The sequence below is a fragment of the Balaenoptera physalus genome (genome assembly GCF_965194825.1).
Source record: "Balaenoptera physalus genome assembly, chromosome: 3".
NCBI classification, from domain to species: domain Eukaryota; kingdom Metazoa; phylum Chordata; class Mammalia; order Artiodactyla; family Balaenopteridae; genus Balaenoptera; species Balaenoptera physalus.
In genome coordinates, this window is record NC_138890.1 from 8092133 (window position 1) to 8107229 (window position 15097).

General features: G+C 53.2%; 2 protein-coding genes across 5 annotated transcripts; one reads left to right on the forward strand and one right to left on the reverse strand.

Annotated features, from left to right (window-relative positions):
* Positions 1-2926: 2926 nt before the first annotated feature.
* On the forward strand, positions 2927-4560 carry SWSAP1 (SWIM-type zinc finger 7 associated protein 1). The gene is made up of 2 exons (XM_082454473.1): positions 2927-3209; positions 3845-4560. The coding sequence occupies exons 1-2, from the start codon at positions 2958-2960 to the stop codon at positions 4346-4348; spliced, it is 756 nt and encodes a 251-aa protein (XP_082310599.1). The 5' UTR covers positions 2927-2957; the 3' UTR covers positions 4349-4560.
* A 100-nt stretch (positions 4561-4660) lies between these two features.
* On the reverse strand, positions 4661-15080 carry EPOR (erythropoietin receptor). 4 transcript variants are annotated; one of them, XM_082454460.1, is made up of 8 exons: positions 10483-15080; positions 9493-9628; positions 8939-9117; positions 8705-8862; positions 8072-8225; positions 7901-7988; positions 6515-6602; positions 4661-6421 (listed from the first exon to the last, which is right to left on the reverse strand). In XM_082454460.1, the coding sequence occupies exons 1-8, from the start codon at positions 10595-10597 to the stop codon at positions 5810-5812; spliced, it is 1530 nt and encodes a 509-aa protein (XP_082310586.1). In that variant the 5' UTR covers positions 10598-15080; the 3' UTR covers positions 4661-5809. The 4 variants fall into 4 exon arrangements, with proteins under 4 accessions (XP_082310586.1, XP_082310583.1, XP_082310585.1 ...); XM_082454457.1 differs by having other exon boundaries at positions 4661-6602; XM_082454459.1 differs by lacking the exon at positions 10483-15080 and having other exon boundaries at positions 8705-8853; positions 9493-9866.
* Between the last annotated feature and the right edge of the window lie 17 nt (positions 15081-15097).

Genomic DNA, 15097 nt, shown 5'->3' on the forward strand with positions numbered 1-15097 from the left:
CGATCAAAACTGAGCTCCGGGCTTCCCTGGTGGCTCACTGGTTAAGAACCCACCTGCCAATGCAGGGGACATGTGTTCAAGCCCTGGTCCAGGAAGATCCCACATGACGCGGAACAACTAAGCCCGTTCACCACAACTACGGAGCCTGCTCTCTAGAGCCCACGCGCTGCAACTACTGACCCCACGTGCCCAGAGCCCGTGCTCGGCAACGAGAGAAGCCACTGCAGTGAGAACCCCGCTCACTGCAACAAAGAGTGGCCGCTGCTCGCCGAAGCTAGAGAGAGCCCGCGCACAGCAAAGAAGATCCAATGCAGCCAAAAATAAATAAATAAAATAAATAAATTTATTAAAAAAACTGAGCTCTGACTTATAATGTAAGTTAGACCATGACCCTCCTGTGCTCAAACCCTCTGTTGGCTCTTCATGGCACTCTATGGAAAAACCAAAGTTCTCCCAGTGCCCCCAGGCCTTTGCGCTTGAAGGTGCCTCCACCTGGAATGCTCTTCCCCTACAATAGCTACACAGTTCCCTCTCAACTCCTTCAAGCCTTTCCTCAAGTATTACCTTCTCAGGGAGGCCTGCCCCTACCACCCTATACAAAATTGCAAAAACCAAACAAACAACTGGCCCTTCCCTTCCCTGTGCAAACTTTTCTTTTTTCTTTTTTTGCACACACTTATCATCTGCCCATAGACCATTTAAACTCTTCATTATCTCCTCCCTCGCTAGGATGTCAGTTCCACCAGGACAGAGATTTTGTTGTCTGTTCACCGCTGAACACCTGTGCCTCCTAGGTCAGGGCTGGGCACACAGTAGGTGCTCAATAAGTGTTTGCCAAATGAATGAACGAATCACTTGAGGATGCTGATAAACCAGGGAGGAACACATATGGACCCTGAGCTCTCCACCTCCTTGTCCCCTCACCCTGCGGTCCTGCCTCCTCCAGGGAGCCCCTCTAAGGTAAGAGTCCTTCTGTCAGGACATGAAGATGGGATCCTGAGAAGGTAGGGAAAGAAGTACCGTGTGCATGAGAGATACACCTAATGTCTGCATCTCTGCCAATATACTCACTCTGCTACACTTAGGAGCACCTACTCTGCGCCAGGTACTGTTCTAGGAGCTGGGGACCCAGTAGTGAAAGAAAGAGGGACCCTACCCTGGTGGAGCTGACATACTAGTGGGGAGAGAGGCAATAAAATAAATACATAAGGTTGGAAGTGATAAGTTATTTGAAGAGAAATAAAGATGAATAAGCAATTAAAGAGTGAAGGGTGTGTGACTTTACACAGGTGGTCAGGGAAAGCCTAAGTAGGTGATATTTGAGCAGAGATCTGAATGGAATGAAAACAATTAGGGATAGATATCTGGAAGCTGAGTGCTCTAGGCAATGGAACAGCAAGTGCAAAGGACTTGAAATGGGGCTGTGTTGGGCATACTCCCATGTATATAACTGTGTGGAACTGTGTGATACGGGTGTCACTCCTGGGTGCTTGTGTATTTAGAGTGTTGCAAAGTGAGGTGAACCATGGGGCTGAGGTTGTGCATTTGACAGGGGAATGTAACAGCATGCCTTGTGTGTGTGTGTGTGTGTGTGTCTAGTGACAATGGTATGGTTGTATCAGAGTGTGTTTTTGTATGCGTGCAAGGGAAAGGGTCTGGGGGCATGAATGTGGGGAAGAGTGTGTATGGGATGCGTTTTGTCAGGATAGGAATGGCTGTGAGCATGTGAGTGATGGGGATTCTGGAAGTGAAATATATGCAGAGATGCCGTGTGTGTGTGTGTGTGTGTGTGTGTCTGTATGTATTTGTAGAGGGGTGTGGGGGTACCCGGCTTTGTGAGTGGGTGTATTGGGGGATGTTGTGGAGCTGTGTTCTGGCCCCAGAGGGAGAGAGAAAGCCCTGGAAATCTCAGTTCGGCCCTGCCCCTGGGTCTCCTGGCAACAGCACCACTTTGAAGTTACCAGGAGACAGAGTTGCCAGGGCAACAGGGGCGTGAGTGGCAGCTCTGGGGAGAAGTCTAGGTGAAGAGACCCAACCAGTGATCACTTGATCATTCACCTTGTTCCTCCTTCTTTCCCAGTTTCCCATCAATTCTACCTTCCTTTCTTCATTTATTCCTTTAGCGAACCTGTATTGAGAATCTGCAATGCCCTAGGCACTGACTGGGCACTGGAGATACCGAAGTGAACGTGACAAACAAGGTCGTGCTGTGGCTCTCCCTCAGTCTCCCAGCCCCTTCATCTTTGCCTCTTCTCTCCTGGCCCTTTTTTTATTCTATGGTCCTGCCTCCCACTGTACCCCAAGCAGGACTCCAGAAGCCCCCAGGCCAATGAGGAGGCCAGCTGAGACTCTTCTTCTTTTAGACCCTCAAAGACAGCTGCTTTGCTGTCTGCCGGATGTTTTGCACACGAATGTCCTCAAGCCTGCAGCCGCCACCCCCCCCCCCATTTGTGCAAGTACTCAGGTACAGAGAGAGACACAAGCACATAGCTCCTCCATCTCACCCCTTCTTCATTGTCACTGGGTAACATCAGCAGAAACACACACATACGCATCACAATATTCCTCTGAGATACCCATGTGCTCCATTTTACAGGTGAGCAAACTGAGGCTAGGAGACTTTAAGTAATGTGTCAGTGATTAGGGCCTACTCCCTCCAACTCTCAACCCTTGTATTGTCTGATTAGCTTATTAGCTCAGAATAATAGTATTCATGCTGCTTCCGTCAGCGGACTCACCCAGGGAAGGGCCTTATCTCCCTCAAAGGCCTCCATTCCTTCCTCAGACTAGGTTATTTGCCCCTTCACCGGGGGAGGAGCTAGGAAACGTCGATCTAGCGTTGATGAACAGATCATTGGACCAATGGAGAAGCTAAGTGCACTGTAACCAATGAGACCCCGTCCTGGGCGGGATCAAGGGCAGGAACGGGCCGCCGATTGGACAGAGGTACGCTGCGAATGGCGGAGACGCTGAGGCGGGTGCTAAACTGGGGCAGCGCGGTTGGCCCCGGGGAGGAGAACACAGCTGAGGCCGAACCGCCTTTGCTGCTGCTCGGCGGTCCCGGCTCTGGAAAGACAGCGCTGCTATTCGCGGCGGCCCTGGAGGCGGCAGGGGAAGGCCGAGGCCCCATCCTCTTCCTGACTCGGAGGCCTCTGCAAAGCCTGCCCCGCGGGACTAGAGCTGCTGCACTCGATCCCTTGCGGTTACAGGTGAGGCGGAGCGGGACCAGAGGCGGACCAGCCAGTAGCGAGGCGGATGGAGGATTGAGTGACAGGCAGAGACAGACCAATGGCGGAGACGAAGGAAGGGCAAGCCGGAGCAGCCATTATGGGACGGAGTCTAGAACGAGTCGGGGGTGGGACTTTGCGAAGCTTTGTTAAGATTGAGTGAGAAACCATCCAATGAGGGGGCGGAATTAGCAAAGGGTGGCGCCCAAAGAGTGGAGTCAGGGGCGAGTAGGGGGCGGGGCTAAACACGGGTCGGGTCTGGACAAGAGTTTCTGGGCCGCTGGAGTCAATGCTGGGGTCGGACGCTATGGGCTGGTTTTCCGTGGAAAGATTGCCCTAGAGATTTGACAAAACGATATACCTTGTTCTTAACTAATGCCGGGAAGTGATGAGTGCAGAATTAAAAAAACAAAAAACAAAAAACGGGGCGGGGGAGGGGGCGGGCGTGGCGAACAGAAGAATATTCGACCACTCTGAGCTAGCTGTTTCACTTTGGAACCAGCAGTCTGGGGAGTGAGAGCCACGTCCAGGAAAGTATGCAAGGAAGCAGGGCTGCTATAGCTGAGAGCCTGGCTTCCTGTGCTGAATCTGGCCGTTTCCTTTTTTCCTCTCTCTAGAAGATCCGCTTCCAGTACCCACCCTCAACCCGTGAGCTCCTCCGGCTCCTGTGCTCTGCCCATGAGACCCGGGGGCCAGCCCCCTCCCTCCTGCTGCTCGATGGCCTGGAGGAGTACCTAGCGGAAGACCCCGGGTCCCAGGAAGCCGCCTACCTGGCCGCCCTGCTTCTGGACACAGCTGCCCACTTCAGCCACCGGGTTGGGTCTGGCCGGGGCTGTGGGCTCATTGTGGCCCTCCAGACCCAGGAGGAGGGAGACAGTGGGACTGCCCTGCAGTTGGCACTGCTTCAGAGGTATTTCCCTGCCCAGTGCTGGCTGCAGCCCGATGCACCAGGCCCAGGACAGCACTGCCTCCGAGCCTGCCTGGAGCCAGGTGGGCTGGGTCCCAGGGCAGAGTGGCGGGTGACTTTCCGACAAGATGGAGAGATGACAGTCACTCCGTGGCCCACGCAGGCTGGTGACACCAGCTTAAACAAGGGTTCAAGCTCTGGAGGCCAACCTTGAGGTTTGGAGTGTGACAACCTCTCTATATGCTTCAGTTTCCATGGCTGGAATACCTACCTCAGGGACAGATGCAAATTCAGAGACCTAAAGATTATAAAGTGCTTTTTCTCTCATAAATATAGCATTAGCCTGTACATATTGTCAACATATTGTTTAATTTTGCTGTTTTGAACTTTGTAAAGAGTTTAATGATAAATGTAATCTGAGACTTCCTTCTTCTCCCGCTCAACATTGTTATTAAGATTCGGCCGTGGGACTTCCCTGGCGGTCCAGTGGTTAAAACTCCATGCTTCCAGTGCAGGGGACACGGGTTTGATCCCTGGTCTGGGAACTAAGATCCCACATGCCATGCAGCGCAGCCAAAAAACAAAAAACATTCGGCCACATTTTCTCATTCGTTCCTTTTTCCGTACTTTGTATAATTCTTTGGGTGACTATACCCCAATTTACTAATCAGATTGACTTATTTACTGCTATTAACACTCTTGTACACATATCCTGGTTCATGTGTGTGAGGGTTTTTAGGGTACATACCTAGAAGTGGCATTGCTGGAGTAGAAGGTATGCACACGTTCAGCTTTCCTAGGTTATGTCAAACTATTTAAAAGTGGTTAAACCAGAACTCCCATTGAGCCACTTGATGACATTTGGTGTCATCAGAGTGCTGTCTTAGGACAGGGCCTGATTCAGAATAAAGCCCTAGGAATGAATGTTATTGGTATTATTATTAGTGGCAGAGACTAGCTAGCAGCTCATTAAACAGCTTTTCTCTCTTGGGTGCACAGCTAAACTACATTTCCCAGCTGTCCATGGTTCTTGCTAGGGTCACATGACCATTTCTGGCCAGTAGAATTTGTGAAGAAGAGATGGCGCCCACCTCTAGGCTAGGTCCCTAAAGACCACAGAATCTTCTGCTGTCTTTCTCTTGTTGGCTGGCGGGACGCAGAGGATGCATCTAAAGACCCCAGGGTAGCCCTGGGGGATGGTGAATCTACAGTCTGGGCTTCTGACTCATCCCAGGGATAACTGCCCACCTGTTTGAATTGAGAAATGAGAGAGAAAATATCTAATGTGTTAAGCCACTCAGTTTCAGGGCAGCTTTGTTAGGGCAGCTAGCATAACATACTAACTTAACTCATTTTATTATTATTATTCAGATTGCCAGGTCAGAATTTCAGACTGAACTCAAGGCCTTTTACTGCTTCTCCTATGGCCTGGGCCCAGGGAAAAGATGGGGCTTACAGGTATTTATAGAAGTCATGACAGAAAACGTATATATATTTATATATCTACACAAAAGACTGTACATTTAAAAATACTGCAAGGTTGTGACTTTCTGACCAGGATGAATTGAGCAGAAAGCCAAGGTCAGCAGGCCTCACTGACCCTGCCGGATAAATCTTGGGCCTGGAGTAGCACTTGAGGTCATTCTGGGTCCCCGTGCACCTGAGGGCTGGAGTCCTAGGAGCAGGCCACGTAGCTCGGGGGTGAAGGCTCGGGGGCTGGGATGAGGCTATTCTCATAAGGGTTGGAGTAGGGGCCATTGGATGAGCCCCTCTGGGCTTCCTGGGAACCCCCCGAGCTGTAGTCAGTTGAGATGCCAGAGTCAGACACCACGAGGTACAGGTACTTTAGGTGGGGTGGGGTAGGGGGCAGCTCAGGGGGAAGTGCCCTCGGGCGCAAGAGCTGGGAGCTGGGATCCAGGATGGTGTACTCAAAGCTGGCAGCCGAGGCCCCCTCTGGGCCAGGCTTCAGGGCCAAAGCGGATGAGCAGGAGGATGCTTCTGAGCCTTCATCCATGGCTGCTGCGTCCAGATCGCCTCCAGGCTGTGGGAGGTCCTCGCTGGGCGGGCTCCGGGGCAGCAAGCACTTGTCCAGCACCAGGTAGCTGTCTTGGGCATGCTCGCTGCCCACCGGCTCCAACAGGGGCCCCTCATCATCTGCCCCTGGCTCCACTGCCTGTGTCACCCCCCAGCAGCGCTCAGAGAGGACCTCCAGGGGGGCAGGTGGGTCCTCTGTGAAGGGGGTGCAGGGGCTCCACCACAGACAGCCATCAGTTTGGTACAGCCACAGCTGGGGAAACAGCAGCTGCCTGCTCAGAGACCGGGGATTCGGCCACAGGAGCAGGGAAACCCCAGGCCCTGAGGGGACAACCAGGCCACCTACCTGGAAGTTACCCTTGTGGGTGGTGAAGAGGCCCTCAAACTCGCTCTCGGGGCTTGGGATGCCAGGCCATATCTTCTGCTTCAGAGTCCTAGTGAAGCCAAAAGAAACGAATACCTGGGCATGTGTCACTGAACGTTCACCAGCACCCCCTCAGCACCAGTCACAGAGCAAAGATACTCCTAGCCCCCTGTGATCATGACGAAGGCAGAGGAGTGTGTGGGGCTGAGGAACAGGGGCTCGGCCAAAGCATCTGCCAGGCCCTACAGAAGGGCAACTGGAACAAAGTTTTGAAGGACACATAGGAGTTCAATATGCTACCTCTAAAACCCACCCAGTCTTGTCTGAAGGTCCATTATGTTACTTCCTTCCTCACTCCTTTCCATAGTTCCCCAATGCATTCAGAATAAAATCCCAATTCCTCCCCACAGCCCTGCAGAAGACCCTGCATGGTCTGACCTCTGTCACCTCCATCTCATCATCCACCACTTCCCCCCTTACACACTCTTCTCTAGCCATACAGCTCTTCTTGCAACTGCTTCAATGTTCCAAGCTCATTCCCACCGCAGGGCCTTTGCACTTGCTGGGTTTTCTCCCTGCTTTTCATGTGGCTGCCTCCTACCAGACTTCAGGTTTCTGCTCTGATGTCACCTCCCAGAGGCCTTCCCTGACTATCCCGTCATGGCCCCATACCCCATTTATTTCTGTGATATCACTCATCACAATTTATAATCAAATATCTGTTGATTCCCTTATTTGTTGTGTGACTCAGCTATGAGATCCACAAGGTCAGGGATATGTCTGGTTTGTTCTACACTTTCTCCCCAGTGCCTAGCAGATAGTTGGCATTCAGTATGTATTTTCCAACCAAGTAAATGAACAGGGCCTTGAAAGACAACTAGGAGATTGCTTGGCAGACATGGCAAGAAGGACATTCCTGGCAGAAGGAACAGTATGTGCCAAGCCTCGGGGGTGTGAAAACACATGGTTTGTACTTGGAATTACAAAAACCTCAGGATGGCTGGTCATATCGTAAAGCATCTAAGGAGCTTGACAACAGGGGTGGGAGGCACTTGGGGTTCAATCGTTTCAGTAAGCCCATCTGGTTGATTTTACAGAAGTTGATGAAATTGGGAAAAAGTACTCACAAAGGAATCCAAGAAGGGGCAGCCACTGAGGTAGGAGGAAAACCAGGTGAAAGTATGCCCAAGAGCAGAGGATTTTAAGTAAGAGTCTGCGTCTGACCTGGCTTGCATGCCAGTCCTGCCACTGACTCCTCATTGTGTGACCCTGGGCAAGTGCCTGCCCCTCTTTGAGCCTAGGTTTCCACAGGGAAAGGAGAACGTTGGTGGGGAGGAATCTGAGCCAGGTGCCGAGCGGGGCGCTCACCGGCGGTGGGAGAGCAGGGTTAGCACGGCCAGCAACAGCAGAATGAGCACGAGCACGAGGGAGAGCGTCAGGATGAGGGGGTCCAAGTCTGGGGAGCAGGGAGGAGGTCAGGGCGGTGAGCTTGCCCCATGCTCCGCCCAGCCCCTCCTACACCCCTGCCTGGGGCCTCACCACTAGCCGTCAGCAGCGACACAGGCTCGGACCAGGCGCTCCAGAAGCCACCGAAGCTCGGCTCGGCCATACGCGCGCGTATCCTGAAGGTGTAGCGCGTTCCGCCCCGCAGGTTACTCAGCACGCACTCAGTGCGGCCGTCGAGGATCTCCACCTGGAGGCGGGGCCCAGGTGAGAGGTGTCGCCAATAGGGGCGGGGCGGGCAAAGGAGGGTTTGTGAGGGTGGGCCCTGAGGGACCGAGCCAATCAGAGAAAGGAAGAACCGAGCCCAAGCATGGGGAGGCGGGCAATGAAAGCAGGAGGCCGGGCCCAGGAAGAGTCGGGGCCAATCAGCATGGGGCCCCAGGTAGAAGAGGGCGGGCTCGGGCAATTTAACTGCGGGGCCAGAGCACAGAGGGGGCGGGCCCTGAAGAAGTCTAGGGTTTGGGACAAGGGTTAAGTGGGATTGAGTCCAGCTGGGCTGGGGAAAGGGGACATTGGGAAAGGGGACAAGTCGGTGGACGTGGAGCTGTCTTGCGCGGGAGGTGGAGGGGCGAGGCCATGGGGGCGGGGCCGTGGTGACCGTCTGGGTGGGACCTAGAGGGCCTGTCGACTCTGGAGCCCTTGGGGCTAGGCCATAGGAGCGAGCCTCACCCTCTGCGCGCCACCAGCGGCGTTCTCTGCCGAGATGTTCACCTCATAGCGGATGAGGCTTGCCATGGGTGCCCCAGGCGGTGGGAGCCAGCGCAGTACCACATGGCCGCCCTCGTCTGCCCGCCGCGCCAGCAGCCCAGCGGGAGGGTCTAGGAGCACTGTGGAGAGGGGTTGCTCAGGTGGGCGGAGACTGGGACTCCCTCCCGACCACTCTCCCATTCCCAGCGCTCTTACCCACTTCGTTGATGTGGATGATTCGGCGGTAGCGTGAAGCGCCCGAGGAGGCCGCAGTGACGCTCAGCTCTAGGGGCACGAAGCTCGACGTGTCGGCTGTAGGCAGCGAGCACCAGAAACGCACCAAGCCGCGGGTGGTGGGCGCCTGATGCAGGCGGCACGGCTTCCACGGCTCACCCCTGTTCGCCCAGGAACCAGCGAGGGTAGGGAGCAAGTTGGGAGGCATTGCCGGGACCGAGGGCGAGTTCTGGACACTACCACCAGGGGGCGTCCCAGCCCCGACGTACGCGACGCCTTAGTCCTGCTTTGGAGCGGTGTTGTCCCAGCCCTGAAGTTTGGGGTCGCACTCCAGCAGTGATCACGGGAGTGTTCCAGCCCCGACCACTAGGCAGCGTGTCAGCCCTGACCCCGTGGGCTTCCCAGTAGTGACTACCAGCAGAGGTGCCATCCGGCCCCTGGCACCAGAAGTCCCAAGGTGCGAGCTCCGGGGAGCGCTGCTCGGCCCGCCCGCCCCCTCCACCTGTGGGGCGCTCCACCTGCCCCGTCGGACTCACTCGAGCTGGTAGGAGAAGCTGTAGTTGTCTGGGCCGACCCCGGCGCTTGCCGCTTCCTCCCAGAAACACACCAAATCCTCCAACCTCTCGGTGAAGCACAGAAACTCTTCAGGCTCGCGGGCTGTCAGCAGGGCCGCTGGGGATGGGGGCCAGGGGAGGGGGTCAGGGGACCCGAGCCCCGTCCTCGGGCCACAGCATCCTCCCCTCCCTCCTGCCGCCTGTGCGGACCGATAAGAAAAAAGCCCCGCCCCTCTGTCTACCCCAGCGGGGCCCTTCGAGGGGTCTGCAGAAGTGCTGCCCCCCGAACTCTCACGCGTAGGTTGCATGTCTTACTGTCTCCCCACAGACGCCCGCCCACCCCGCGACCGGCTGAGCTGAGCGCAGCATTCAAGGCCTCCGCCTCCCGCTGCCGGCCCCGCCCCAGCCCGGGACGTGCGTGCGGGTGAGTGTGTGTGCAGGAGGCGGGGTCCCCTATCAGCCCCGGCAGGCTCCCGGCTGCCCGATAGCGCCAACCGTGCCCCCCGCCCCCGCTCCCTCAACCCCGCGGACCCAGGGATATGGCGCCCGCATGCAAACAGTGTTTACAGACGCCTGCGGCCCGGCCCCTCTGACTCGGACCCTGGTTTTAGCCTCCCTCCCCCACTGGAGGGTCGGCTAGGTCCCCTCCCCTTGGGGACTCTAGACTACAGGGCCTAGAACCAGCACCACCCCTGCCCCATTTAGTGTTTAGCATGTCCCAGACTCCTTGAGAAGATAAAACAGGACTCTTACGCCCCTCTCTAGCTTCTCCCGCAGAAAGCAGTCTGGGGATACAGACCCGCAGTATGCCATATCAGGTCCCAGTCTAGGGTTCAGACACCAGCTTGGGCTCCAGGACACAGACTCGGGTTCAGAACCTGGCATGGCCCCCAGGACCCAAGCTGGAAGTTCAGGCCCCAGCATTGCCCTCCAGGACCTAGTGCGGGGGTCCACACTCAGCTCCACCCTTACCTTTGCTTTCAAACTTGGGGTCCGGTGGGTTGGGTGGGGGAGCCCAGGTTGCCCCAGCGAGTAGGAGACAGAGGAAGCCAACTCCAGGCCAGAGGAGTGCCCCGAGAGGATACATGATGCAGCCCCTGCCACGGGAGGCCCAGGGCTCCTGCCCCCCCTTCCTCCGCCCCAGGCACAGTCCACAGCTGGGTCAGCAGCTGCCTCCGCCGGACACAGCTGACCAGGCCTTCCCGGCCAGGCGCCTCCAAGTGGCAGCTCCCCCGAGGGGGCGGGACCAGCAGGCAGCCTGGGCTGAGATAAGAGGGAGGCAGCCGCCCTGCCGGGCCTGGCTAGAGAGGGCAGAGGCCCTCCAGGGCCCGGGGGCCCCTTGGGGGTGGGGTGGGGGGGTGGCGGGAGCAGCTCTGGTTTCTGCATAGGACCCACTTTCTTGCTGTGTGACCCTGGACAGGTGACTCACCTTATCTGAGCTTCAGCCTTTTCATCTGTAAAATCCGACTTGGCACATAGCAAACATTCCAAAAATGTAAGCTACTGATATTATCAGGCTAATCAACATCTCTTCCCAGTCTGGGTAGGAAAATAATAATCGTAATAGTGAGTAGCGGTTGAGTGTTTGCACAGTGTTGGGCAGTGCTGCCAGACAGTATGTGCGAAAGAGCCTGCATTTGTAAAATTACACATATTCTGGAGTGTGAGTTTTCATTTGTGATTTTTTTGGATTTTTTTTTCTGCTTACATTTGTACACTATTGGGATTTTATTTTACAAGGAGTGTGCAGTTCTTTTAATAATCTGGAAAGTATAGAACAAAGTATAAAAGCTTTTCACGTGGGCTGAGCTTAAACTGGGGTAAACAGCCTCCCCACAGAGGTACATGCCTGGGGAAGGCGGAGGGGGTGGTGGTGATACTTACCTCATTGCGGCAGCCTGCCCCAGATTAGCCAATCAAAGAGCTCCATTCCGGGACTTCCCTGGTGGCGCAGTGGTTAAGAATCCGTCTGCCAGTGCAGGAAACACACGTTCGATCCCTGGTCTGGGAAGATCCCACATGCCGCAGAGCAAGTAAGCCCGTGCGCCACAACTACTGAGCCTGAGCTCTAGAGCCCGCGAGCCACAACTACTGAGCCCACGTGCCACAACTACTGAAGTCCATGCGCCTAGAAGCCACTGCAATGCGAAGCCCGCCCACCGCAATGGAGAGTAGCCCCCGCTCACTGCAAGTAGAGAAAGCCCGCATGCAGCAACGAAGACCCAACACAGCCAAAAGTAAAAATAAATAAATAAATAAATAAAATAGCAACCCTCTAGCCCCACACTCCCCATCAGCCCTTAAACGGCTTAGTAGTAGTAGTAGTAGTAGTAGTAGCATTTTGCATTCCCTGTACTTATTATATCTAATACGTATTTGATGCTTTGTTATTGATTCACCACCTTCACTAGTCCGTTTTATTCATTTCTGTATCCCCAGCACCTAGAACAGGGCCTGCCATACAGTAGGAGGTCAGGAAATATTTGTGGAGTAAAAGATTAGTGAAAAACCAAGCTGAGAGATGTAGAGAAACAGTTGACTTTGTGTTAGCCACTGGATAGAGCTGTTCCTGAGTACTTCTGCACTTTAAAAAAAAAAAAATTTATTTATGTATTTTTGGCTGTGTTGGGTCTTTGTTGATGCACGCAGGCTTTCTCTCCTTGCGGTGAGCGGGGCTACTCTTCGTTGCGGTGCGTGGGCTTCTCATCGCGGTGGCTTCTCTAGTTGCGGAGCACTGGGCTCTAGGTGAGCAGGCTTCAGTAGTTGTGCCATTTGGGCTCAGTAGTTGTGGCTCGGGGGCTTAGTTGCTCCGCGGCACGTGGGATCTTCCCGGTCCAGGGCTCAAACCTGTGTCCCCTGCATTGGCAGGCGGATTCTCAACCACTGCGCCACCAGGGAAGTCCTGTCCTGCACTTTTAAAAACAGAAGTCGGGGAATTCCCTGGTGGTCCAGTGGTTAGGACTCCATGCTTCCCCTGCAGGCGGCACGGGTTCTGTCGCTGGCAGGGGAACTCAGATCCCACAAGCTGGGCAGTGGGGACAAAAAACAAACAAAAAACAGAAGTCAATGAGAATCTCTTCCTCGGGAAATTGGCATTTGGATTGAGTGTGTGTGTGTTTGTGAGAGAGAGAGAGAGAGAGAAAGAGGGAGAGAAACTGTAAACTGTGATTATGAGAGGCAAACTAGCCCTGTTGGTAAGTGCATGTGTTCTGATGTATTGCAGACCATTCAGGTTTGAACCCCAACCTTGCCACTTACCATGCCACCTTGGATAAGTTACTTAACCCTCCCTACTCTCAGTTTTTCATGTATAAAATGGGAATGATAATAGTGCACCCCTCCCCCCCCCATAAGGCTATTGTGAAGATTATGAGATAGATTATGTCAACTTCTGAGAACATGCCTGGTGCATTGTAAGCACTCAGTAAGGATAGCAATTATTTGCTTAAACTAACTTAAGAAGGCTGCTGTTATTTACATCTGGTTGGTCTTTTTTTTTAATTAAAATTTTTTATATTTATTTTTTATTATTATTATTTTTTTGGCTGCGTTGGGTCTTCGTTGCTGCATGCAGGCTTTCTCTAGTTGCAGCGAGTGAGGGCTGCTCTTCATTGCCGTGCTTGGGCTTCTCATTGTGGTGGTTTTTCTTGTTGTGGAGCATGGGCTCTAGGCGCGCGGGCTTCAGTAGTTGCAGCACGCAGGCTCAGTAGTTGTGGCTCGGGGGCTCTAGAGCGCAGTCTCAGTAGTTGTGGCGCACGGGCTTAATTGCTCCGCGGCATGTGGGATCTTCCCGGACCAGGGCTCAAACCCATTTCCCCTGCATTGGCAGGTGGATTCTTAACCACTGTGCCACCAAGGAAGTCCTGATTGGTCTTAATGTCTTAATACTTAGAGAAAAAAAAAAATCCTGTAAAGTAGCGTGCTGTGTGCTTAACTCTGTTTTTCATGAGGCCCTACATGATACCTAGATTCTTCTAGCTCCTCTCCCACTCCAGACAATGCCTGGGCATCCCCCATTATTGTTCCAGGGACAATGTTTAGAACCCTAGGGATTTTTTTTTTTTTCTGCATGTTCACCAGAATTCTCCCTTTTCCTAGTAACAGCAAATGTAATTTCTATTTACATGCCCTCCCAGACTCCATTCCTGTGATTTGAAATGTCACTGCCAGCTGACAGAATGAGCACAGGACCCAGGCCTGGCCAATGAACATATCACATTCCCCCTGAACACAGTGATTGGCTCAGGGGTGGCTACAAGACACGCTGGTCCAGTCAGCTTCTGCTCTGGGACTTTTGCTGGAGCTGATGGGATGAAGGGATTTTCCTTGCATGGGAAGGTGGAGCTGGTGGGATGTAAGCCTGGCACTGCCCCAACGAGGGTGAGGCTGACTTGGAGTGGGGCAGTAGTCATTTAAATGTTCTTTTGGCTACTGTAATAGAGACCCAAACCATAATGTGATGGCTTAAATAAGATAGGCATTTAGTTCTCTCTTTTGTAACAATCCAAGTAGCAGCAATACAATATGGCTGCTTCCTGGTCTCAGAGGGCCACACTCCTTCCAGTTTGTGGCTCAGTTATTCAGAGGGTATGAACCACCTATTCCAAGATGATCCACTCCACGTCTTCATTCTAACCACCAGGAGGCAGAAAAGGGAGAAGGAGAGGACACAACCCTTCTCTTCAAGGGCAGAGCCTGGAATTTACCCACATCCTTTCCCTTTACATCTCATTGGCTAAGACTTTGTCATATGACCACATTTTGCTGCAAGGGAGACTGGAAATGTGGTTTTTACTCTGGGTAGCCAGCTAAAAATCAGTGTTTCCATTACAATAGAAGAAGGTGAATGGATTTAGGGAGACAATGGACAGTCTCATTTTCAGAGCAAATCAGAGGCAAGAGATTTTGTTACAAAGTCCTGGTGACATCTTTTGAGTCCCTGGATCCAACTGTGCCTGAAGCTGGGCCCACGGAACTTTTCAATTACACGGGCATTCATTTCCTTTTTTGCACATACCTGTTTGATTTGGGTTTTTGACCACTTGAAACAGAAAGAACCCTGATTAATACAGTTAGATATAAAGCCCCTAGTTGATGTCTAGCAGAGTGGGAGTTCATGAGTCAGTATCATTATTGTTGTTGCTGTTGTTGTTATGATTATGTTGCGGGTGGCCCTACAGCTCACTTCGTCTGTGCCTTCTCTACCTGTTTCTTCATCCTACCCCAGTACCGCTAGCTCACCCCTCTCATCCTCACAGCCCTTAATGACTCATGGGTGATGATGTTATTTGTCTCTGATTCCAATGGAATTTCTTCTTCACTCTCCCACATACATGGCAGAAAAGAATCATACCACCCCAACAATGTTGAGGGAGGGAGTCCTGAACCCTCTGTTTGTGACAGAGACCCCCCTGGATTCAAGTCATGCCTCACCCAACCCCTTTCTTAGGGCTCTTAAGTTTTTCTCCCTTTCTTTTTCTTTCTTTCTTTCCTTCCTTCCTTCCTTCCTCCTTCCTTCCTTCCTTCCTTCCTTCCTTCCTTCCTTCCTTCCTTCCTTCTTTCTTTCCTTTCTTTCTTTTTCTTTCTT